The sequence below is a fragment of the Dicentrarchus labrax genome, unplaced genomic scaffold, assembly GCF_905237075.1.
Source record: "Dicentrarchus labrax unplaced genomic scaffold, dlabrax2021, whole genome shotgun sequence".
Classification (NCBI taxonomy): Eukaryota; Metazoa; Chordata; class Actinopteri; family Moronidae; genus Dicentrarchus; species Dicentrarchus labrax.
Window position 1 is genome coordinate 15,384,384 of NW_026136711.1, and position 21,983 is coordinate 15,406,366.

Sequence of the window (21,983 nt, forward strand, 5' to 3'; positions counted from 1 at the left end):
ACAGACAAAGTTGTATTTTATACTTATTTAATATTTCTATACATTTAGATTAAAAGGTAACAGCAAAGTCCTCAGCTCCAGTGCATCTCCACACAGTTAGAGGATGCAAGATATGCAAAAATAATAAATATAAGTGTCTTTATTGTACAAAGGCACAGTGCCAGGCTGCTGGAACTTCCAAAGTCTGTTTACAAGTCTCTGCAATAAAAGTCATTGTCAGTCTGAGCCATCTCTGCATTCATGTAGTGTACAAACATTTCTAAACTTGGTAGTGTCATACCTAAAAGGAAGTGAAATGTGCATGTTGTAGTCCTACAATGATCATATGCACAGATAAACTTGTAATTGCAAAATATAATGCTACTGTCCTTTACAACTCCTCCTCCACCGTATTCATCTGCAGGCTTGACAGTTACCACCCCTTTTGCTTCCCACACAGAGCTACAAATAGTTATGACTCAGGTGAGTCAAACGTAATTAATAAAGGCCTTTGTGCTTGTCTAACAGAATAATGCTCAGAGCGACCCCCTTATACTTATTAAGGTCAAACAGGCTCTAGAATAATCCAAAGCATTTTAAATACATTCTCACACCATATTTGGTCGCTTGGTACATGTAGCTATAAAAACCCTCCCCACAATGCTCGGGTCCAATGACATTCCCTGTTGCAAACAACACACAGGCACACTCTTAACTGAATGGAGGATAAAAGGCTTGTTTTGTAGCTGTGTGTCTAGGTCTGTTTGAGCTTTGAGGGGGGGAACTGAACATTTCCAGATCAGTCACAGAAAACAGATCATTTTAGTTACAGTTTTGGCATGTGCAGGATTTAAGCTAATACAGCTCAATTTCTATCCAAATGTGTTTTTGGTAAGTGTTTAGAGCTGACATGTGTGACAGTGTTAAGAGTTATCATACCAATACACTGTTTAAATTCATATTTTGGAATGACTATGATACTGGTACACACTAACAAAAAACTGAAACAATCCAAAGGCATATATGCTCAGTTGTGTCAGGATTTCCACATGTGTAAACAGCCGCAGTCAGTGTAAGAGCACTGATACTGTGTTCTGCATAATGTTTTATAAACTTATTTTTTAAATATAAAGTCCATGCATTTATTTGTCTCCGTTTCCAGTTTGTTCCGTGTCTCATAAACAGGCACTACAGTTGGCAGGTCTATCAAAGGCAATACTGAGGCATGCTGGGAAAAATCCATTGAAAAGGGAGAAAACCAACCACAGTATATGTTCTTAGGTATGTTCTTTCCTTGCCTGTGTGTGTGTGTGTGTGTGTGTGTGTGTGTGTGTGTGTGTGTGTGTGTGTGTGTGTGTGTGTGTGTGTGTGTGTGTGTGTGTGTGGCTTTTGGTAAATGTGGGTATGTGTGTCTACAATAGTGCATCCAGGTCCAGTTCTGGCAGTGGTTCCTTCCAGTAAGAGAAACTGCTGTACTCAGGACAGTCCAAAGCAGAGGAGGTGCTTCCCTCGACAGAGAGCACGGGGAAGAAATGTTCCACCAACCCACTGAGGTGGCTGTACCTGCAAACACACACACACACACACGACTGAATCACAATTATGTTAATAAACTTGTGTGAACATATGTGAAAGAACATCTGATGATGTCTATCATCTTTATGCAACTGTATTATCTGTATTTATTTTGATGGCACAGGTTGTTTGTAGAAAAATCAGCAGTCCCAGTAAAAGGCCCTGATTCTTGCTACTTTTTGATTTCACTAAGAATCACCAAAGTCAGAATTTTTCCAAGCATTAAAAAGGTCGGAAATGTATTTATATCGGTGTTCTTTTGCACACTTACGAGGACTTGTTGCCTTTAGTCTTCTCTTGGATGAGCTCTCCTTTAGGGTTGACAGTAAATAACCTGGTATCAGGAACCCCAACCTGCTTGTAGGCATACGCATCCTGCAGAGCCAATGGCATCAAACCAGTAAGGTTAGACAGACTAGTTTCCATGCCAACTTTGCAGTGTCTATGTACACTAAAAAGAGTCCATCGATCAATCATTAAGCCAGTGTTTACTTTATCCACAGGCAAACCACATCACTCACACTTATGTCTACCTGCTGGAGTAAATTACATTAAAATATTGGTAGGTAGAAACATTTCAAAAACACATGGGTGTGTTCTTTGCTTTAATACAGGCACGTTTTCTTGTGGTTATGTACATCCCCAGTGGCTAAAATCACATCACACAACCTTGGAAATAGACTGCAGCAGCATAAAAAGACCCAGTCTGCAGCATTGCTTACGTTAGTCCTGTTGCCGAAGGCAGCGTAGAAGGGCCGTCTCTGTGGGTTGAACAGGTCCCTGATGTCACTGAGACAGGCGATTTTAAAGACCTCCGGCTTCTTCTCAATAACTTCTCTGCACAGGTCAGGACACACAGTTCATTGTCAAAATGGGTATCTGTTGTGTTTGTCTCCTTGCTTACATTCCTATATTTCACACAGTGCAGTAGCTACTAGTATTACTGTTAATTGGATACCTCTTTCTCTACATTACATTGATTTTCAAACTTGAACAATTGCTCACACATACACACACAGATATATCCTACATTTTGTTAATTCGATTAATCAACGCAGTGTTATAGTAGGACAATGTCTGTGAAGTTGTTGAGTGGTAGTATTTGTAACCTGTGTAGTGCTGAAAAGAGGCTGCTGGGAGCCAACAGTACGGGGCCTTTAGGTAGGACAGTGCCTTTATCATTGACCCACTGAAGGTAGTCCTTAGTGATGGCAGCCATACCTATGGCCCGCGCTGAACAATACAGGAACTTGTAACCATTTCTGTAAGGAAAGGAGCAACCATATTAACATTTTAGTTCATATAAAAAAAGAAAAGAAAAATGTGGAGTTTTCCACTTCTGAAAAGCATTAAGGATCCTGAATACTGTCATCAGTACTTTCAACAACACATCCTGTTACTCCAGATGTGTGTATTAAAAGATTAGCACTTCCAACAGAATTCAATCTTTTTTCAATTACCTTAACAGCTGAATTCTGTTTTAAAAGCACAACATGAGACGTGAAAATAGGGACGAACATCTGGCAATGCAGATTAGATAGTCAACGGAAACTTGAATGACATAAGAATGACATTCTTTTTACTGTTTGCTTGTTACAGTGTGAGTTATGTGTCTGAAAGTTCATTGAAAGAAACTAGTAAAAAGGAAAAACACTTGAAAAAAGAAACTGTTAAGAGAATGATGTTTTTTTGCTCTTTGATAGCTGATAATATTCTAAAAAGTAATTTCACATACTGGTGTATTTTGTGGTAGAGTTTGGCAATGCCTTTGTGTGTCCAGTCTTTTCCAAACTGAGGTAGAATATGACCCAGAGCATCAGACCTGCAGGAGACAGACAGTAAAGACCTCTTATAATACTGTGAGTTCACACGATGTTCTATGGTGTATCTTTCACAGTAATCAGGAACTATGTTTTAACAGTTTCTCTATAAACCATTGTGCAAGGAAACGCAGTTGTTTTTACTTAGTGATGGTGCCGTCTATGTCTGAAATGATGACGCGGTCGCTCCAGTTCCACAAGTAGATAGCGGCCTCACAGCGACAGGTGCCTTGGTATTGTGTGGTCACACTGAACACCACCTTGTTGGCTCCTTCACGCAGGTTTAAGCGCTCCTGGTTATGAGGAAGGTGAGAGTTAGCTGAAGTCACCAAAACCACAAGGAAACATCCGCTACATACGTTAGAGAGCAGAGTAAAATCTTTTATGTGGGTGTTGAAAGTTTATGTGTGTGTGGCTCTTACAATCTGTTCAGAGGTCAGGCGTAGTGATTTGCGGTAGATCTGGTTGATGCACTGCGTGGTGTTAAGGGTTTCTGTTGATAGGCTTGGAGCAATGGTGGCTTTTCGGCCAAGGCCCGCTACCTCATCGCTGTCGATGTCATCCAATGTGGCTCTGGAGAAACAACGCACCGCCAATTACCACTTATTGTTTGAATAATGCTCCTCTGTCCCACTGTATGTATTTATTGCTGATGAGCAAATACAACGATTTAGTGATTTATGCATAAAAATAAGAAAACTTTCCACTTGGTGATCCGTAACAATTATATCTAACATATGTTAAGCTTTAATTTTGGCAAATGCTGACATTGTCAAGATTACTAAAAATGTACTGTATGGACAAAGGTTTGGCTCACTCTGGTGGCGCAAAGGTAAACTACACGATGAGATTTGAAGTGATACACAAAAATATGTCTTTAAAAAAAAAAAACATAATAATAATTCCCAGCCAATTTATCAGGTCTTGTGTCACGGTAATCTAAAGATTCAAAAATACAAGTCTAACAGTTGTGGACCAGCAAGACTAAATTCAAAAGGAAACAGCAAATACAGTTTTTAGATCATTTCTTTTTGAGGTGACTTACTGTACTGTGGAAGAAACACCAGCCAGTGGCTCCTCTTGCTCATCTTTTGAGTTCTTTTGCTGAAAAACAAGAGTCACAGGATCAGGTACATTCCAATCTACAACAATGTCAAGTGGCATTGATGCCTTTACTAACAGACAGTGACAAATTGCTTCCAACATAACCCTTCCATCGCTTCAGCTTCTACCACCCACAATCCTCTTTTGTCTTACGTGGACAGAGCATAAAAAAACAACCCAAATAAGGCCACAGCCATAAAACCCTGTTAAAAACAATGCATTAAATATTGCATGTAATCATTGCAATTCTAGACATTTTATTTTCTTGCTGGCACACCATCACAACTCAGTGAATTACCGTTAGGAATTCTTAAGAATGTACCTGGTTACTGTCCATGTCTCTTCTCCTCCAGGAGAACCACCAGCGTCCAGACTTTTTTGGCATCTTGTCTTTCACCAGCCGCTCTACTGTACTCTATATGACAAACACACAAAGAAGACAATGGTTATATTTATCCTGTCATCATATTCACTAGCGAACTAAGATCTTATCTGTCTAATGCTAAACTCAATGATCAGCTTGATGAATGTTTGACACTGGACATTAAGGAAGCCTAATTAATTAACACTACTGAGGTCTAATAGGGAAACAATAAAATACCTTGGGTAGATTTTTTTGGAAAGTTGTCATTGACAAGACCATTGGAGCAGCCACTGCCCAGTTATAATAGCTGTGAAAGATGAAAGCCAGATGATTAAAATCATCATCATCATACCTCATGAATCTCATCATCCTCTTAAATAATTATATAAACAGTAAACTAACAAAAGCTTTGTGATATGAACTGTATAGGTAAATCAGTGAATATCTAATTCCAGGTCTTACTTGGAGTTGATGCAGATCACAAGGCTTGGATCCTCAATTATTCCTGGATTGTTGGCAAAATCCTGGTATGTCACAATGTGCTCCATAAACTTTTCTGGATTAACAGCAAAAACAACATTACAACTGAGAACCTGCCCATTCCTTCATGTACTCTTACATCCTGCATACAGAACAGCGGCACAGATTCATTCTCATGTACCTTTAGTGATTTGGCTGGTGTCGCCCTCTTGTCCGCAGAGGGACATGCTGACATCCATGTTGTAGGAGGTAGAATCTGACAGGTACTCTGTACCACTGTCCATCGCCCCGCTGCCCACTGACTGAGGCGACTGGCTCCCTGAGCAGGAACCCTGCTCCGCCCCTTGCTGAGACGCTCCATCTGTCTCACTGCAGGGACAACAGACACTCAATTCTTCCCCAATAGAGACACTTTTTAGATAGCACAGCATGATTACTATTATTGGGTTATGGAGTTTTTTGAGACGGTGGAAATTTCAATAAATTTGTGTCTGTGTTTAAAACATATACACAGATTTTTGTTTGTAATTTTGTGATGAAAGTTGAAAATTTCATATACAATTAAACATGAACCACTCATACTGTATTTAGTGAAGAATGTCAATTATGTGTCTTTTTACCTCTTGGGGAAGTACAGTGCAGCCACCTCAGGGTCCAATGTAGTCAGATCATCCAAGTAAATACCTGTTGGTCCTAGATGTTGATTTCGTTTACCTGCAACAAAATGACATGAACTCAACTGGTGAACAATTACTTTAATGCAAAGTCTAAAATGAGACACAAAAAAATTGAATAAATGAGAGAGCTCAGAAAAACACTTCACCTTTCTTCTTGTCCTGTTGCTCCACTTTAGAGGATGCCTCAGAAGAGTTTGCTAATCCCTCTGCAGCAGTCCAGCTGCTCCCAGCATCTGTCCATTCAGCTTTTGGTGCAGCTTTGTTGTTCAGTGAGCCTCCTGCTGACCCTTCAGCCCCTCCTGGTCCTCCCTCCTCCTCCCCTCCCTTAGCACAAGGATCTATCCCACTGTCCCCCTCACTGACAGAGGCACTACTGGTGGAACCCTGTTCACTTTGCTCCAGTAAGGCACCCGGCTGTTGTGGACTAGATAACTCCGTACTACTTGGACTTGTTGCTGTGACTGCACAGTCTTCGCTCTCTTTGATGAGTTGTTTTTGTGCGTTGTTCGGTTTGGTCACACTGACTGTGCTATTATGGCTGCCGGGGATAATTATGTCAGTCACAGTGCAAATATTTTTAACACTGGTTGCGCTTTCTTTGCTACCAAGAGATTCTGTGCCATTAATTAGTTTAGCTGAATAAGAAGATGGATCTCTGGTCTCCTCTTCCCCTAATGTGGATTCAAGTGCCTGTGTCGAGTCCACGTTACTCTTGGACAGGTCATTGGGGGTGGAATGGGCAATGTGAGAGTCTTGCTCCTTGGATAAAGGGGGGGTTTGCATAGTGTGGCTACCTAGGTCTAGGGAGCGAGTCCTGGGTTGTGGCCTAACCACTGTTACACTGCCCACTCTGCCACAGCTGATCACAGGCTCGTAGCTCATGTCAAAGGAGTCCTGTCTCTCAATGGTGCGGAAATGAGAACTGTCAGAAGGGGAGATGCGCTGCAAGTCCACTGGCATCCTCTCCGATTGACAAAGCTGGGAGGGGAAGGGCAGAGAGAGCAATTTGAGACAGTGTGTCAGCATGATAGTCTCAAATTTACAGCATTACAACAGCACGGGCAGGCAGTAAAAGCACATTTACATCTGTGTGTGTCTGTGTGTCTGTGTGTGAGTGTTTGACGAACCATGGGAAAACCTCCCCAGTTCCACTGCATCTGAGGCCCAGAGGACTCTTGGGTTTTAACCAGAAGCTCAGAGTCGCTCTTAGGAGAGGACGGCCGGCTGAGGAACACACTGCTTGGACAAATAAAGATAAAGAGAGAGATACAGAGATATAATGTGAGGACAGGAGCCACTGAATAAATCAGTATGACGTTATCTTTGTCAGCTGACACTGACTCAGTTAGGCTGCTCAATACAAAGAAATAAATAAATCAATTCATTTATCTTAAAGATTAAACTTCCTCACCTTTCTGAGGGTGACTGCTCTCCATCCGAGTGTGGATGAGTGTCTCTGGTCTGTGTGGCCCCCAGTTCCTCATTTGGCTCCTCAGACATCGAGTAGTACACTGATTTACTTTAACACACACACGAAGATAGTTTTAACTACTTGTTGAAGAAACATTAAACCACAAGACTCCCTGTACAAAGGTTGCTGGTATTGGCGACACCACTGAGTATAAACATCAGTTTGAAGCTCTATGCAGTTTCTGCTGCTCTCTGCTCACTGTTTTATTCTGACAGCAGCTTTGCTACACACATAATTTAATAGTGATGAAAACGCTGAAAAATATTACGCCAAATTTACAAAAAGGTACCAAAATCAGCAATAATAAAACCTATTTCAGGTGTGCTGCTTTAAATGCATGCTATGGGCATTTGTGAAATCAGTCCAGGTTGGCAATAGATAAAACGACAATGTAGCAGAATAATATGTTCACTAATTACTGCTGTGAATTACAAGCATAAGTCCTTAACAAACAAGGAGTGACAACCACTGCAGAAAGAATGGACGGATGATGTTTTGGTGTTAACAGGTGATTTTGGCCTGAATGCATCAGTCGTAGTTGACAGTGACAGTAGATGTCTGGAACATATTAGATATGATTTACCATTTAGCTGAAGCAAGTTGGAGTCTTTGAATATGTGGACAACTCAAGGCCCCTAAAAGCAGGCTAATCAGATATCTCACTAACCATCTTCTTACAGGGTGTAATTAAATAAATGAATGAACTATGTCCCAAAAAGCCAAGAGCGTCTTTCACCTAAAAAAACAACACACACTATTTTATCCGTTTTAATCACTGACCTGACTTGCAATGGTGTGCTAGGCTGCTCTTTATCAGGACTCTCCTGCCCCGCCGGATCAATTTCTCTTTCCCACTCCTTCTCTCTTTCTCTCTCATCTGATGAAGAGCTGGCCTCTTCTCTCAGGTGAGTATCAGAACGGATCCGTTTGCGACGGCGTTTCTTCCTGCGGATGCCTGACCCAGAGATGAAGGATCCCTCAGTGGTCTCCTCGATCTCCTCAGGGAGCTCAAGAGGAATTGGGGAGGTGCACAGATGGGCTGGGACCTGAGACTAAAAGGGATTAAAAGAGTAGAGTAAGAGTAAGATAGCAGACCAAACTGTTGCAATGTTACCAAAGAATTGAGAAAAAGGGACAATATGATGAGCTTAAAAAGGTCCAGTGTGTAACATCTACATCCAACACACTGGATGTTTAAAGCAATGGTCATCAAATCTTAGTCATCTTACCTCCATGTTTTCATTTTCCTCCACAAAAAAAGCTTCTCCATTGTCACCCAGCTTCATGTGCAGGTCAACTGATTCTCCATTTATCTCAATGTCCACCTAAAATCACAGTGAAGCATGCATGTGTCTAAGAATGACCAAAAGCTGAGAGAGAAAAACGTAGTAGAATTGCAGTTAAAAGAATTAAATGAGACAAAAAAAATCACTGACGATTTTCTCCTTGGAGCGTAGTACACCCAGCTTTCCGAACCGGATGTGAAAGGGGGAACATTGGAACGATCCATCAGGCTGACGCACAACAATGACATCGATCCCTCCAGTAAGAGTGGCGGGGTTAAGGCCACGGTACAGCTCCTTCACCGTCACAAACACCGTCTCCGCCAACTGGCCCACAATATTCATTGTCTGGGACTGGAAACAAAAACAAAAAAAAACAAGAAGTGAGAACGGTGAGGCCAAGTGGAATGACACAGGGACAAAAAGTGTCTGCATTCAGTGTTTTCTGTTGTCTGTGGTTTGATCCTTCATCCTTTTTTCTCTGTGTCAGCAGCAATCAATAGCAATTTCAACTATTTAGAGTAAATATAAAAGCTGCAATTATATAATTAGAATTCCTCATATCAATGTCATCCACTGAAACAAACTAAAAAGCACATAACATTCAAGATTTTAAAGCGTGTTCAGCGTGTGCTATATTTTTCTGTTAAAATGCTTAATGAAGCACATTTGTGCGTCAGCACACAGAGCTCCTGCGTTATATAACCCACTATAATGCTAACCAAAGAAAAGAATCACATATCACAAGAGGCGAAATAACATAAACCTTTCCACTAAGATTAGAAGGGTGCTCCTTGATCATGAGTCATGACTAATGGGCTAAAGGTCAACAGTTGGGAGGGAAGAAGTGATCTATTAAATACATGTATCTAGAGGTATGTCACTTTAAGCCAACAACGAGACCAAAGAGAACACAAATTCTAGCAAATTTTCAAAATTTAGCTTAATATAAGTTAGACTGAAAAAAGGGTAAATGTAATCATTCCCATTATGTATCCTTTTCTCCTCAGCAGACCAGAATATGTCTAATGAGTAGCTTTAGTAAGTCAAAAAGTCAAACTTCACCAAAGGCTACTGAGAACATCACACTTGGCCTAGTTTGAACCTGCATCAACATTACAGGACTTTCAAAGTAGCGTCTGTGTGGTTAAGAAACAAACGTTACCTCAGCTGGGCTTACAAGCCACTGTCATCATATCTAGCCAGTGCTTCTTAAAGGAAATACTATTGTTGCCTATTATAACCTTGTAATACCATTTTAAATTTCTATTTAAATTAACCTTAAGTGTATATTTTCATTCTGCAACGTACTGAAGCCACAAACTAGAGACACATCATGCTAGAGAAATCAATACCATAGCTCGACAATAAATTCTATCTTTGTGTAGCTTGTGTTTTGTTTTTGTTGATAGCAACCAAATTGATCTCAAGAGACGAGATGTGTCAGGATGTCAGACTCAACTGCGCTTCAGAACTTCCAACATGGCCTTAACAACCCAATTTAGATAATGAGTATGATTATCATAATCCACTTTTATATTCCTGAGGGAAGACCCCAGAAAACTGTCTGGATAAACTTGATAAAGACTTAACACACACCAACACAATAATTCAAACCTACTGTATCTATAGAATCACCTGTCCAAAGTCTGCATTACCAGTATCAGGTCTTACCCACATCGAAGGATGCAGATGTCCCCTCCCAGCCAGGCTGCGTTCCCTTGACCTCCCTTCTGCCATACGACACTACAAAGGCTTTTCCCACCACAGGAACTCAGGGACACTCTCAAGAAACTTTACCTCCATTTCCACCAGAGGAACTTCATTTCCACAGGATGCTCACTGCCTCTCAAGGTTAGGGCCACTTAAACCCACCCTCCATATCGGTCTCTAGACATAAGGCTACATTTTGTTAGCTTTGAGACGTAGCCAGTAATGTTCGTACAGTCGATTGTAACTGCTAGGTTAAATTAGGACTTTCCAGTGGATCAATGGTCATCGGAGATGACAGCGCTCTGGTCCTCTCTGGTCTGAGCTAGGACGCAAAATATAGCAATCTATGAGAGAGTCCCAGTATATTCAGTCACACGCCGATGCTTCCTCTATCTCACGCAATTTCACAAGCACACACACACACACCCTCCTGTCACACCGAATTCATACTTCCTGACTTGCACTGCACATGACAGCCAGACCAGCAGTTTCTGAAAGGCTAGGACAGGCTATTCAAACACGCTTGGCATGAAAACGCACACACACAAACTGAGCGGCCACACAGTTTCTGGGCTTGACCACAGCTCTCTGGGCCATCAAAGATGAGAGGACGCTCCAGCAGTCATGCCCGACCAACATTGGGATAGCCTACCCGACTTGGAGGAACTCAAGCAAATAACTTGCAAATTCTGATGGATATCCCTGCCTGTGCTGCCTAGAGGACACGACAGAAAGGTAGGCCTAAGTTAGCAAACAATGTCTAACAAAAAGAGAAGTCATTAAAGTTGATGTAGATAATCACCCAAAGACCAATCAATCAAAAAGAAAGAAAAAAGAGCCAACTCTATTCTATCAAGTGACTCATCCAACACCGCAAATGTAAAATATAAGTGTGTAGCTCATGGCCTCCTGGTTGGAAATAACTTTTTCTGTGCCCATTCAGGCTTCAACATATGTTGATTTAGAGTGATACTTGACTGAAGCTGCCAGGTCAGCTGTATTTAAACAGCAGGAAGAACAAAAGCCCACAGTAGACAATGGTAGTGAGAGACGACTAAATGTAGGGCAGTAGAAGAGATGACAGAATGGACCCATGAGGGGGTTAATGATGTACAAGGATCAAATGTTTTCATCTATAGCAGGATGCTGTTTCTAATCTATTAAATGCATTCCTCGATGTATCCCTCATAAATTGGCATAATCCCAAGCTTCACTGCCTTCAAGTTCATTTCTCCTCATTAAGGAGTTCAAACTGATGACGTTGACACTAGCACTGAAACTAACCCCTGTTTCATTGTATGTTAATCTGCACTTTAGTTTTTTTTATTGCTTGATCCCACTGTTGTGTCTAAGAAAAATGGCTGCTGATTAACTACCTGACACACTGGATTCAGTCAGTCATTCACACACTGAGTCCAATGTGCCCAATGTGCCTGTTGTACACCAGTTTCCCAATGTGTAGGGACAGCCAGGTCTGTGGAGAGGGTGGTACTGACCATTGCCTCACAGGAGACACAGACAGACAGGGGTTACCTCACTCTCATTCAATGACATTCAGCATATCTGTCACCGTCTCTTGACCACTGTTGCACAAAAACCTCTAAAAATGTCTCTTACATAAGGCTTTATGATTGCACAATATCACATATCACCATCACTGACTCAGACAGCATCTTACTGAGAAAGTCAGCCCCTCAGGGTGCAGGAGGTTTAGGTGCAGGTCTTGTTCTTGTAAAGAGCTTAACTTTCATTGAGCAGCAAGTTTCCTGCCGGATTTTATTTTTAAGAAACAGATTTAAAGACATTTTCGATCAGTTAAGTCACTCGTGTGTTGTCGTATGTCTACTTCATGTATCTATTGATAAACCACCACGCATCCAAACAACTTCCGCAACGGTTGTGCGTACAGTGTCACAGTATGGCGCAATCCAGTGTTAGCCACTGAAACTCTCCACACTTAAAGCCCCACCAAAGAAACACGTCTGCTCCAATGTTAGTGCCAATTCAAACACTTTAAAGCCAGACACACGTCTTATATAAGAGAAAGCTATAGCTACAAATTCACCGTTCAGAACTTCATTAAGATTTCTGCTTTGTTTGACAGCGAATTCAAACATTTTCCCGACCTGTCCTTAAAAACAACGACGTGTAAGTGACAGCAAGTAAACAATAATCTTACACATTGATAAAACTCTACCCTCTCTGACTAGCTAACATCCTCCACGACCGCTAAACATGTTACAGACAGTTCATTGTGTCTGCGTTGATGCTGAGAGTGGAGACAGCAGCTTACCTTTCGGATGGCTTTGAGAAAACAACTGACAACCTAGATGCTTCCTAGTATGCTGCGCCTGCGCACAACGCACGTCAATCACACCAGCAGCCAATGAGAACACTGGAAAAGACAACATGACCCGCCTCCAGCGTTATTTTGTAAACAAAGTGTTAAATTATGCATAAATTCCTTTTTTTTTTTTTTGTTGATTATTTAAATGTGTCATTGTAATGTAAGGTGAGGAAGAAACAAGTTGATTGATTTTGATAATCGATTGGCTCTATCTCTGTGAACAGTGCCTCTTAGTTAAGCTAAAACGAATCAGTTGCAAAACACTGGAAACTGAAGTGTAAAGTTTAACTCCAAGTCTCCTATACAAACAAGAAACCGCATGACACAAATCTGGTCACTTACAAGCCTTAAAAGTTACCCACTAATACACCTCTCTCAAATTCTACTTTTCATCAAATCCAGTGAATCCATAGGATTGTTGCAGAAACACATACATGAGTAACGTTATATATTTACTCTTACTTTAACCTTCATAAAGTACATGTTACATTCTAGAGGACAGTTATTGTCGTTATTATTATGAACTCTATTGTGTTTTTCCACTTTTTACTCTGTACTTTCTTAATGCTTTGGTAATATCGTTTTTGGTACACTCATACCAATAAAGCAAAATTAATTGAATTGAATAATCGTAGATTATGAGCTTCCAGCAGTCTGGCACATCTTGAACAGCTCCATCAAACAGACAGTGCTAGATTAAAGCTTGTCTATCCAGTGAGTGCCAAAGGCGTCTCTAACCTGAGGGGAACAAATAATAATGTTTGTATATCTATATTTATTGCACATGTATTTGTAATAATGTTTAATTATTATTATGCTTGATGTATCATATGATCTGAATCTTGTATCATGTGACCTTTACCTGAGTGAACTTTAGCCTGATTGTTCCCAAGTATCATGAATATAACAGAAGTGTTCATGGAGTGTATGTGGCTAAAAGTCTGTTAAAGCTTCATCACTGCAGGGAAATATCACATTTTTGTCATGCAGCAACACTAAACAATGGTGCCTCTGAGAGAGAGGTCACTCTTCCTGTGGGAATGTCCACAGAAAAGATGAGTTTGGGCTTGTAGGAAGATTAGAGAAAGTTGCTAATTTGACTGCTAACAGTCAGAAAGGTCAGGAGAGATAATGACACAGGGAGACAGCCCTTGCTAGAAAAAAGTATCAACAGGACAGAAAGACAAGATAGGGCCCTTAAAGGTATCTCTAAGTGTGCACATTATGGACTAACCTTTGTTTTGTGTCTGAGCATTAAAGGTGAGACAATACTGTAAGATATTTTAATTTCATTCCTCCATGTCAGAGGGGAATTGCAGAACTTCAGCCAGTGTGAGAGACTGGGAGTGTGTACAGGAGCTCCCGAGGCAATAGTGAGGAAAGTAGACACATGCAGACACAACATGGGTCAACAGAAAATGCAGGGTGTAAAGCTGTGTATATAAATATCTGTCACATGAAGAGGGTTCATAACACTGCAGCTGCACTGAAGTGCATTTACCCCTTCACTGGAGGACTTGTTGTAACAAGAGTTTAATCCTGGATGTTTATGGGGATGAAAATATGAACTAGGAGTCTGTGGTAAAAGTCGTTCTCATAAAATCACACCACTGAAAAATACATATTATACAATGTGATTGACATTTTGTATTTTGATTTCTGTTGTATGTATTTTAACAAAACTACTTCCAGTAATTTGTTAAACAATAAATGTACAAATAAATGTGGCCTATTTTGACACTTCTACATTTTTACATTAAAAAGAAGATCTTACCTATGTTGTTTAGTTGTTTATGTTCTTGTTTAGTTGCAAAATATCCACAGCATTACTGAAGCTTTCTGCATTACTAAACTCTGTGAGCAACTTACAGAATAAAATACAGAGCAATAACTATGGCCATTCTATTTTTAGATTTCTGAGACACTAGCAGCTGTGAGAAATTATCTGTATGAGCATATGATGAACAACAGTTGGACTGAACATTTTCACAACCCTCCCACATTACTTTTGTGCTCATCATCACTTACTGAGGAGTTTTTAGTATTTCAGAAAGGATAACAAGTGTGGCCCAGCAGAGGGCATCACTGTACCTGCACAGAGCCCTGTTAAACAGGGACGCCTCCTTTCCTTTCCGGAACTCTTCCATTTATGCTCTCTATGTATTTTTTCCTTTAATTTAATATAAAACAATATTCTGTCACTACTACTGAAGGTTTTACAAAAATGTGGATATAGTGCATTTCCTAATCAAATGAAAACAGATATTGTTTTAATGGTAAAATTAAATGTTCCCAGAAAACACACTCAATATGTAGAATACAAGATAAAAGACACAAGCATGGACATATGTAGTAAATTTTCTGTGAATCAGATGTTCAGTAGACTGAAGGATGGGGCTTGTACCAAAGAACTTCATTATCATTACCGCAACAGTGAAAAGACTAAATGGTACAATTAAATTAAGACACACTGACATATTTGATGTATTATAATCACAAAGTATAAAATGGGGTATGGGGTTGCTAAAAAAAATACTTTCAATTGAATAGCTTATATCCAACCAAAAACCTAATACAGCATACATTATGTACTGCCCAATTACGGAGATGGAGATGTTACACATTCATTCATTTAGCCAGGACAGTAGGTATTAATACCATAGCATTGTCATGACAGGAAAAACAGGCAAATTATTTCTGACAACACTTAAAGTGAAAAACAGCTTTGTCAGAGTAAAACAGCTGCCAAACAAACATCATAGCCCTTTTAGTCACACTGAATAATGTTGCTTCTTTAATGAAAGATAATGAGAAAAAGAGTGAGCAACCACAAAACAGATGTTACCCCCATGACATAATTCAAGGTGTTCCTTGCACGTTCAAGGCCAGCCTAACTGCCTATTTAAGGAAACCCATAGTCTTACAACAGAAACACTGGCTTTCAAAACAGCTCTGCATCTGCTCACAACTCTCTCCCCCATGTCTCCACACTCCACCACACAGAGCCTCCTCTAAATGTTTAGGCTCTTTTCTCTAAATAAGGCAGCCTTATCGTAGTTCCTGTCATTTCTGCCTTTTCCCCAAACATCCCGAGCAGCGTCTGTGGCAGTAGCAAGGGCTGCAGCCCGTGCATTCTTTTGCCTTGTATGGAGAAATTGTCTGGCCTGAGATGTCTTTGTATGGGACAGGGCGGCCTTTCCATTGGCCAGGGCTAAAAGGGGAGGGAACCACCGGGAGTCTGATTCTTTAAACAAACTTTCCTGTAGGACTGCCTGCTTCCCTTTCTCACTGCTGTGTCGGACCAAAAGGAGCCTGAAGGACTTCCAAATATTTCTACCTGAAGCCAAGGTGAGAAAGAAAGCTGTTTTTACCACTGGATTACATGAAGAGTATACATAGTTTAAAAAAAAAAGTGTTTTAAAAAGACTGCAAGTGTAAATTCTCTCTTTCAGAGTTCAGTGGTACAATGCCCAACTGTCAGTGCTGAGAGTGTGGATAGAGTTACAGAGAGCCTCTGAAGTGGATCTTTGATTAAAGTTACCAGATCAGCTACAATAGAGCTTTTTCATCTGTTGATCAAGGTGAAGATAGACCTGTAGAGGATGCTCAGTTGAGACCTGTGTACGTGTTTGTGTGTGCAGTATAAATGCACTGTATGCGTGTGTGTGTTTACTTCCATCTCATCACTATGGCGCATTAGACAGAGGAATTTCTGAACGCAGCTGACCCATTTAGATCTCTCACACTCTCACACTCTTAAACATGCAGACATACATACCTCTGATGCCTTTTTATAGGCGGCGAGAGCATAACTTCCACTTTGCTCTCTGTTTGTTTTTGGAATTCCTGACCATTACTCTTCGCTTGAATAGTGAGGAGTAACCTACATGGCCCAGAGTAAGGACGAGGGGATGACAGCCTGACTGTTTGGTGATAGCAAAGTGTGTGTGTGTGTGTGTGTGTGTGTGTGTGTGTGTGTGTGTGTGTGTGTGTGTGTGTGTGTGTGTGTGTGTGTTCTTTGCTGGACGAAGGAACAGAGGAGCTTTGTCATCCCAGTGGATAAAAGGGTCCACAGAGGAGCTGTGGTGGACAGAGAACAAACACAATTAGTCAGTACAAGCCATTTTGAGGCACGTCACACGAATGCTTACGTTGCTGAAGTCAGAAATAGTTGTCCTTTGCCTCTTTGTGAATCATTGTTGATTCACTCTCTGCAGAATGCAGAAGAATTGTAGATGTTGCAACAGCACCAGGCTCATCCGGATAGGATATCAAGATTTATTTTCTTGTTCACTGAAAATGTAAGTTGTCAAATAATCACATTAGTGAAAGAATCTATTTTATTGATTGCCTGAAACAGATATAGTTAAACGCCAATCAGCCTCTCTCCCAGGAGACAGTACCCTACTGTATCACTGGAGCCAAACAAGAATGCACAATAGAGATAACTAAATTCAAAGGCCTAAAGCTGGACTGTTTACATTGGAGCCACTTCCTACAGTCATACAAATTGTAGTGTAAATTTCTGCAAGCGCATGCTGTGAAAGGACTAGGTGGGAGAGAGAGAGAGAGAGAGAGAGAGAGAGAGAGAGAGAGAGAGAGAGAGAGAGAGAGAGAGAGAGAGAGAGAAGCCCTAATCAGATTGAGGAATTCCTCTGTTCTTAAAACCTCAAATTGGAGCTAGACGCCGTTTTGTTTCCAGTTTCCTCTGTGACTGTGAGATGGAGAATGGAAGGGCATTGGGCCAGCAACACACACCTTCCAGATTTCTTTCATTTTTCTGGCACATGTGGGGACAGAAGCAGCCAAACAGTAGTCAAATGAAAGGAAAGACTGGTCCAACATGTGTCTGCAGTAAAAGAAAGGAAGGAGTGAAACCACCGCTGACAAAAACAGTGTGTGTGTGTGTGCGCATTGGTATTGAGAGTTAACACTCTTCCTTTGGCACTCAAGTAAATTAATTCCTTTCCTGTAACCTTTACACTGAGAACCAAAACATACAGATCCATTTTTGGATGTAATGTCTTCATGTAAGTGCTACAGTGAACAATGAGGTTATTCTGGACCTATCAAACTAATTTGCATTGACTATAAAAATTATAATTCTGCCCCAGTTATACGGTAGCGTTCATTTGTATAGAGATCAGCAGAAGAATAAACTTCTATATACCCAACATAAAAAGAGATAGGTAAAACTGCTCAGCCGTGCCTGCACTAGCTCTTCTGTGAGGCCTTAGAGAGTTAGACAGGCAACAGAGACACACAACTCCAGCACATTAGACATGATGACAGACAGTGTCACACAGACCCTTAGAGACAGCAAAGAGCAATTTATATGTGTTGGAGTACACCTCTGTGTAGCCATTGCTGTAATGTGCTATAATATATATGGATGTAGAAATGTATTTTACTGGCAGAATGCAGAAATGTGTTCACCTTTTGTTAGTAACCAGAAGACTCTATGTGTAGATTTTTCTTCATACAGCATTTTTTGCTGATTATGAGTGAAACAATGTACTTTGAATTTGTGCTAGTTTTTTATTCCAATACAGACACAAGAAGATGGCAATTAATTAATAATTAATTAGTAATTAGGAATTTAGATTTCAAATGTAAGGTCTTCACATTTACCTAATGCAGCTCTGCCTGATGAGAATATACATGTAGAGCACCACATCTTGAATGCCACCCAAGGCCACTGATGATCAAAACTCTTCTTAATTTATAAAAAATATGTATAGTCTGTTTTTCACTTAACAAAACCTGTGTTTATTTGAGAAAATGTTGTCAACACTCAAAAATATACAAAAACATCTACAATATATTTTCCAAAATATACTTGTTCCTACAGTTGGATGTTTGAGCTTCACTGTCCAGAATGAGTTTGAAAGTGGAAAAGTTGTTAAAAATCTGATTTTAAGGGGCGGACCTACGAGTATGATTTGTGACATCACAAATATTTTGGATGTCAAACCTGGTCTAATTTGCACCTTATACAAATGTGATGTAGAAACTTGAAGCCACCAGTGAACATTACAGTGAAGTAGGAGACATCTTGTGTCCAGCAGGAAAACTTTATATAATAGTTTCATTCATTTATACTATAAATATACACAATGTGCATATTCTGGCTTCTTATTGAGGTGGAGTAGATGCCTTTTGAATTATTTTAATGTGGAAAACACATCAAACATATATATACTATTTGTATAGCTGTCTTATTACATGTCTTTAAATATTCACACTTGAGGGGAAGTTGTCTGGACATGATTATTAACACTATTATGATTAACGTTCACCTGAGTAAATTATCTTATCAGTGACACATACAGTATTCACATCACCAGCGCCTCTCAGGGCATGATGTCATACTTTATATGTGTCATCTGCCACATTCACCTGCTGCTGCCGCCCACTGGGTATAACACAATCACAAAATACACACTTGAAACACCCACACACATGCACATGTACACACACACGCATCCTTGCAGACCAGAACATGAGTGACAGATCTAAATGTGGAAATATCTGAAGTTAGCTGCAGTGTGCACTGTGGAGACATGTCATTTTCACACCCATCACTGTACCCGACATTTAGGGGGAATGTGATTCTCTCTCTAGAGGAAGCGAGAGGAAAAGATTCTCCTGCTTGGGGCAAATGGAGGAAAAAAATATGAAGGCGCTACATGGATGTAGTGCTCTAGTACCGCAATGCAAAATCAAACTCAACACATCTTTACCAATGCATGCTGAAATCAGTATTCAGGTCAAGCTGTGTTACAACATTATTACACTCTAATACATGAGTCATGTCTTTTGAATGTGCACAGGCCCAGATCCAGCCGCCACCATGTCGAGCAAGCGTGCAAAGGGAAAGACCACCAAGAAGCGCCCTCAGAGGGCTACCTCCAATGTCTTCGCCATGTTCGACCAGTCTCAGATCCAGGAGTTCAAAGAGGCGTTCAACATGATCGACCAGAACAGAGACGGTTTTATCGACAAGGAGGATCTGCACGACATGCTGGCCTCTCTGGGTAGACAGGCTTCTTCTCACCACACTTTGCTTTTATGGCTCTAAGTGTAGAGCTTGACACTGCTATTAAAGGGTGATGAAGTTTAGTTTAGTCATCATGAGGAGTACACCTCAGCCTGTGAACAGCTGTATAATATATTCTGTTTGCTCCTGTAGCTCCCAAAGGTCTGAGAGAATCAGATTCAGCTTGGAATAATAAACTCTAACCTTTCACTCCTAGCTTGTAACGAAAGGCTTTGTTACAAGCTAGGAGTGAAATATGTAGCCCTATATCAGGGATGGGGGTCAAAAGAAAGATGCTATAGAACTGCATTATGGGAAATGTGTGTATTCCAGTGTTATTGGAGCTATTAATTAGGATAATTAGAATTTTTCATTTAAAATGTTTTTTTTTATCTGTCTCTCCTAATTTACTTACTTACTAACTTTGTGGAGGTGCAATGGTAAATCACTGGAGTACACCTTTAATTTCCCTTTTACTTGTAAATGAAACTCAAAAAACAACCGAATATATGTGAACATCTGAAAGGTTCCTTCAAAACAGCTGGATTGCAACCTGTGATGTTTAGCACCAGCGTTCTTTTACAGTGTAAAAGCATAAAGAAACAGTTCCTGGTATTGTATATGAGTAGATACATGTAACAGCGTTATTCCTCCTCAGGTAAGAATCCCTCCGATGAATACCTGGAGGGGATGATGGCCGAAGCACCAGGGCCCATAAACTTCACCATGTTCCTCACCATGTTTGGAGAGAGGCTCAACGGAACGGACCCCGAGGACGTCATCCGCAATGCCTTTGCCTGTTTTGATGAGGAGGGATCTGGTGAGTCCGCATAAATAAAACATTCATACTGTATACACAGATCACAGCGCTTACAGTGAGTGTTTTCTCCCTCTTCATGGATGTTCTCTGTCCCTAAGGTGTGATCCACGAGGACCATCTGAGGGAGCTGCTGACCACCATGGGCGATCGCTTCACAGACGAAGAGGTGGATGAGCTGTTCCGTGAGGCGCCCATTGACAAGAAGGGCAACTTCAACTACGCAGAGTTCACCCGCATCCTCAAACACGGCGCCAAAGACAAGGATGACGAGTAGAGGGAAGAACCGACCACCCTGGGCCCCCACGCACATGGCACCACAAATCAATCCCTTGTTCCTATCTTTATGGGCCTTGTAGGTTTGAAAGAAATTGAATGGAAAGAATATATATCAAAGTTTTAAAAAAAGAGCAGACGTGGTCGTTGTCTTACGTTTATTTAGATCTACGCAGGTTTATGTAAAGTAGGAGCTTGGGATTCTTTTGGGATCCACAGAAATATTTTGCAATACATTTCAACTTGTGTCATCATTAAAGATCACCACGATGAGAGGTGTATTTGCATCTCATAGCTACACGTCTAGGGCCTCAGCCACTTTGACTGCGGCCGTTCTGACCTTTTGTAGATCGTGGCAGGGAACCTGGTTGGACTTTTGAGATGCATCAAACACCATATACAGTATGTGTGTGCGTGGGGTTTATTTTTGTTTGGACTGCCACATTCAGTGCTTCATACAGTACCAGCAATGTTTACCTCTTCCTGCCAATTAGCCATTACACCTGCACAAGCACTGCAATGAGTCTCCTTATCTGTAATATTTGTATCCCTCTATGTTGGAAATGGATTTTAAAAAAGTAATTCTGATTGTGTTTATTAAAAGTGATGAGTACTTCCGCTTGATGAAATAGATTTGAGTGCTTTTAGTATAAACCTGTATCAGCTGGTTGGGTATATTCGTTGAAGGATCAGGTATGTCTGTGCCGTTGAAGGAATCCAGGCTTGAAATTGCTCAGGCAAATAAAGTAAGTTTATTCATGCCGTTGAAAGCAAGGACTGAACATGTTGATGTGTTTAAATAGTTGTACCATTTATTTCAAACAAGTGTCTCCTACTAACTTCACATGCTTCAGTTATCATCAGTGTTTTTGGATGTTTTAGCTCTTTGTCCTGCAGTATACTTTACACTAGCACCACTTTCGACACTGTAGTTTGAGTGTCCCAGCCTCAGCTCTGAATGCAGTCACAGCATGAATTCAATAATCTGGGTTTTTTTTTTTTTTTTAAACATTTGCTTTCAATTACAATGTTAACATA

The 21,983-nt window shown here is 40.6% G+C and overlaps 2 protein-coding genes across 4 annotated transcripts; one reads left to right on the plus strand and one right to left on the minus strand.

Moving 5' to 3' along the window:
* Window positions 1-10: 10 nt before the first annotated feature.
* Window positions 11-12,821, minus strand: zgc:123305. Of its 2 annotated transcripts, none has more exons than XM_051415536.1 (20): window positions 12,760-12,821; window positions 8,907-9,107; window positions 8,700-8,795; window positions 8,251-8,522; window positions 7,411-7,518; window positions 7,127-7,235; window positions 6,146-6,977; window positions 5,943-6,036; window positions 5,504-5,691; window positions 5,305-5,398; window positions 5,080-5,149; window positions 4,801-4,893; window positions 4,420-4,478; window positions 3,797-3,947; window positions 3,519-3,667; window positions 3,290-3,376; window positions 2,664-2,816; window positions 2,277-2,391; window positions 1,826-1,929; window positions 11-1,542 (listed from the first exon to the last, which is right to left on the minus strand). In XM_051415536.1, exons 2-20 carry the CDS (start codon window positions 9,096-9,098, stop codon window positions 1,392-1,394), a joined length of 3,117 nt encoding a protein of 1,038 aa, XP_051271496.1. In that variant the 5' UTR covers window positions 9,099-9,107; window positions 12,760-12,821; the 3' UTR covers window positions 11-1,391. The 2 variants fall into 2 exon arrangements, with proteins under 2 accessions (XP_051271496.1, XP_051271495.1); XM_051415535.1 differs by lacking the exon at window positions 12,760-12,821 and adding an exon at window positions 10,428-10,913.
* On the plus strand, window positions 11,053-21,715 carry myl9b (myosin, light chain 9b, regulatory). Of its 2 annotated transcripts, none has more exons than XM_051415546.1 (4): window positions 11,053-11,201; window positions 19,647-19,850; window positions 20,511-20,672; window positions 20,771-21,715. In XM_051415546.1, exons 2-4 carry the CDS (start codon window positions 19,667-19,669, stop codon window positions 20,944-20,946), a joined length of 522 nt encoding a protein of 173 aa, XP_051271506.1. In that variant the 5' UTR covers window positions 11,053-11,201; window positions 19,647-19,666; the 3' UTR covers window positions 20,947-21,715. The 2 variants fall into 2 exon arrangements, with proteins under 2 accessions (XP_051271506.1, XP_051271505.1); XM_051415545.1 differs by lacking the exon at window positions 11,053-11,201 and adding an exon at window positions 16,074-16,161.
* The last annotated feature ends 268 nt before the right edge of the window (window positions 21,716-21,983 follow it).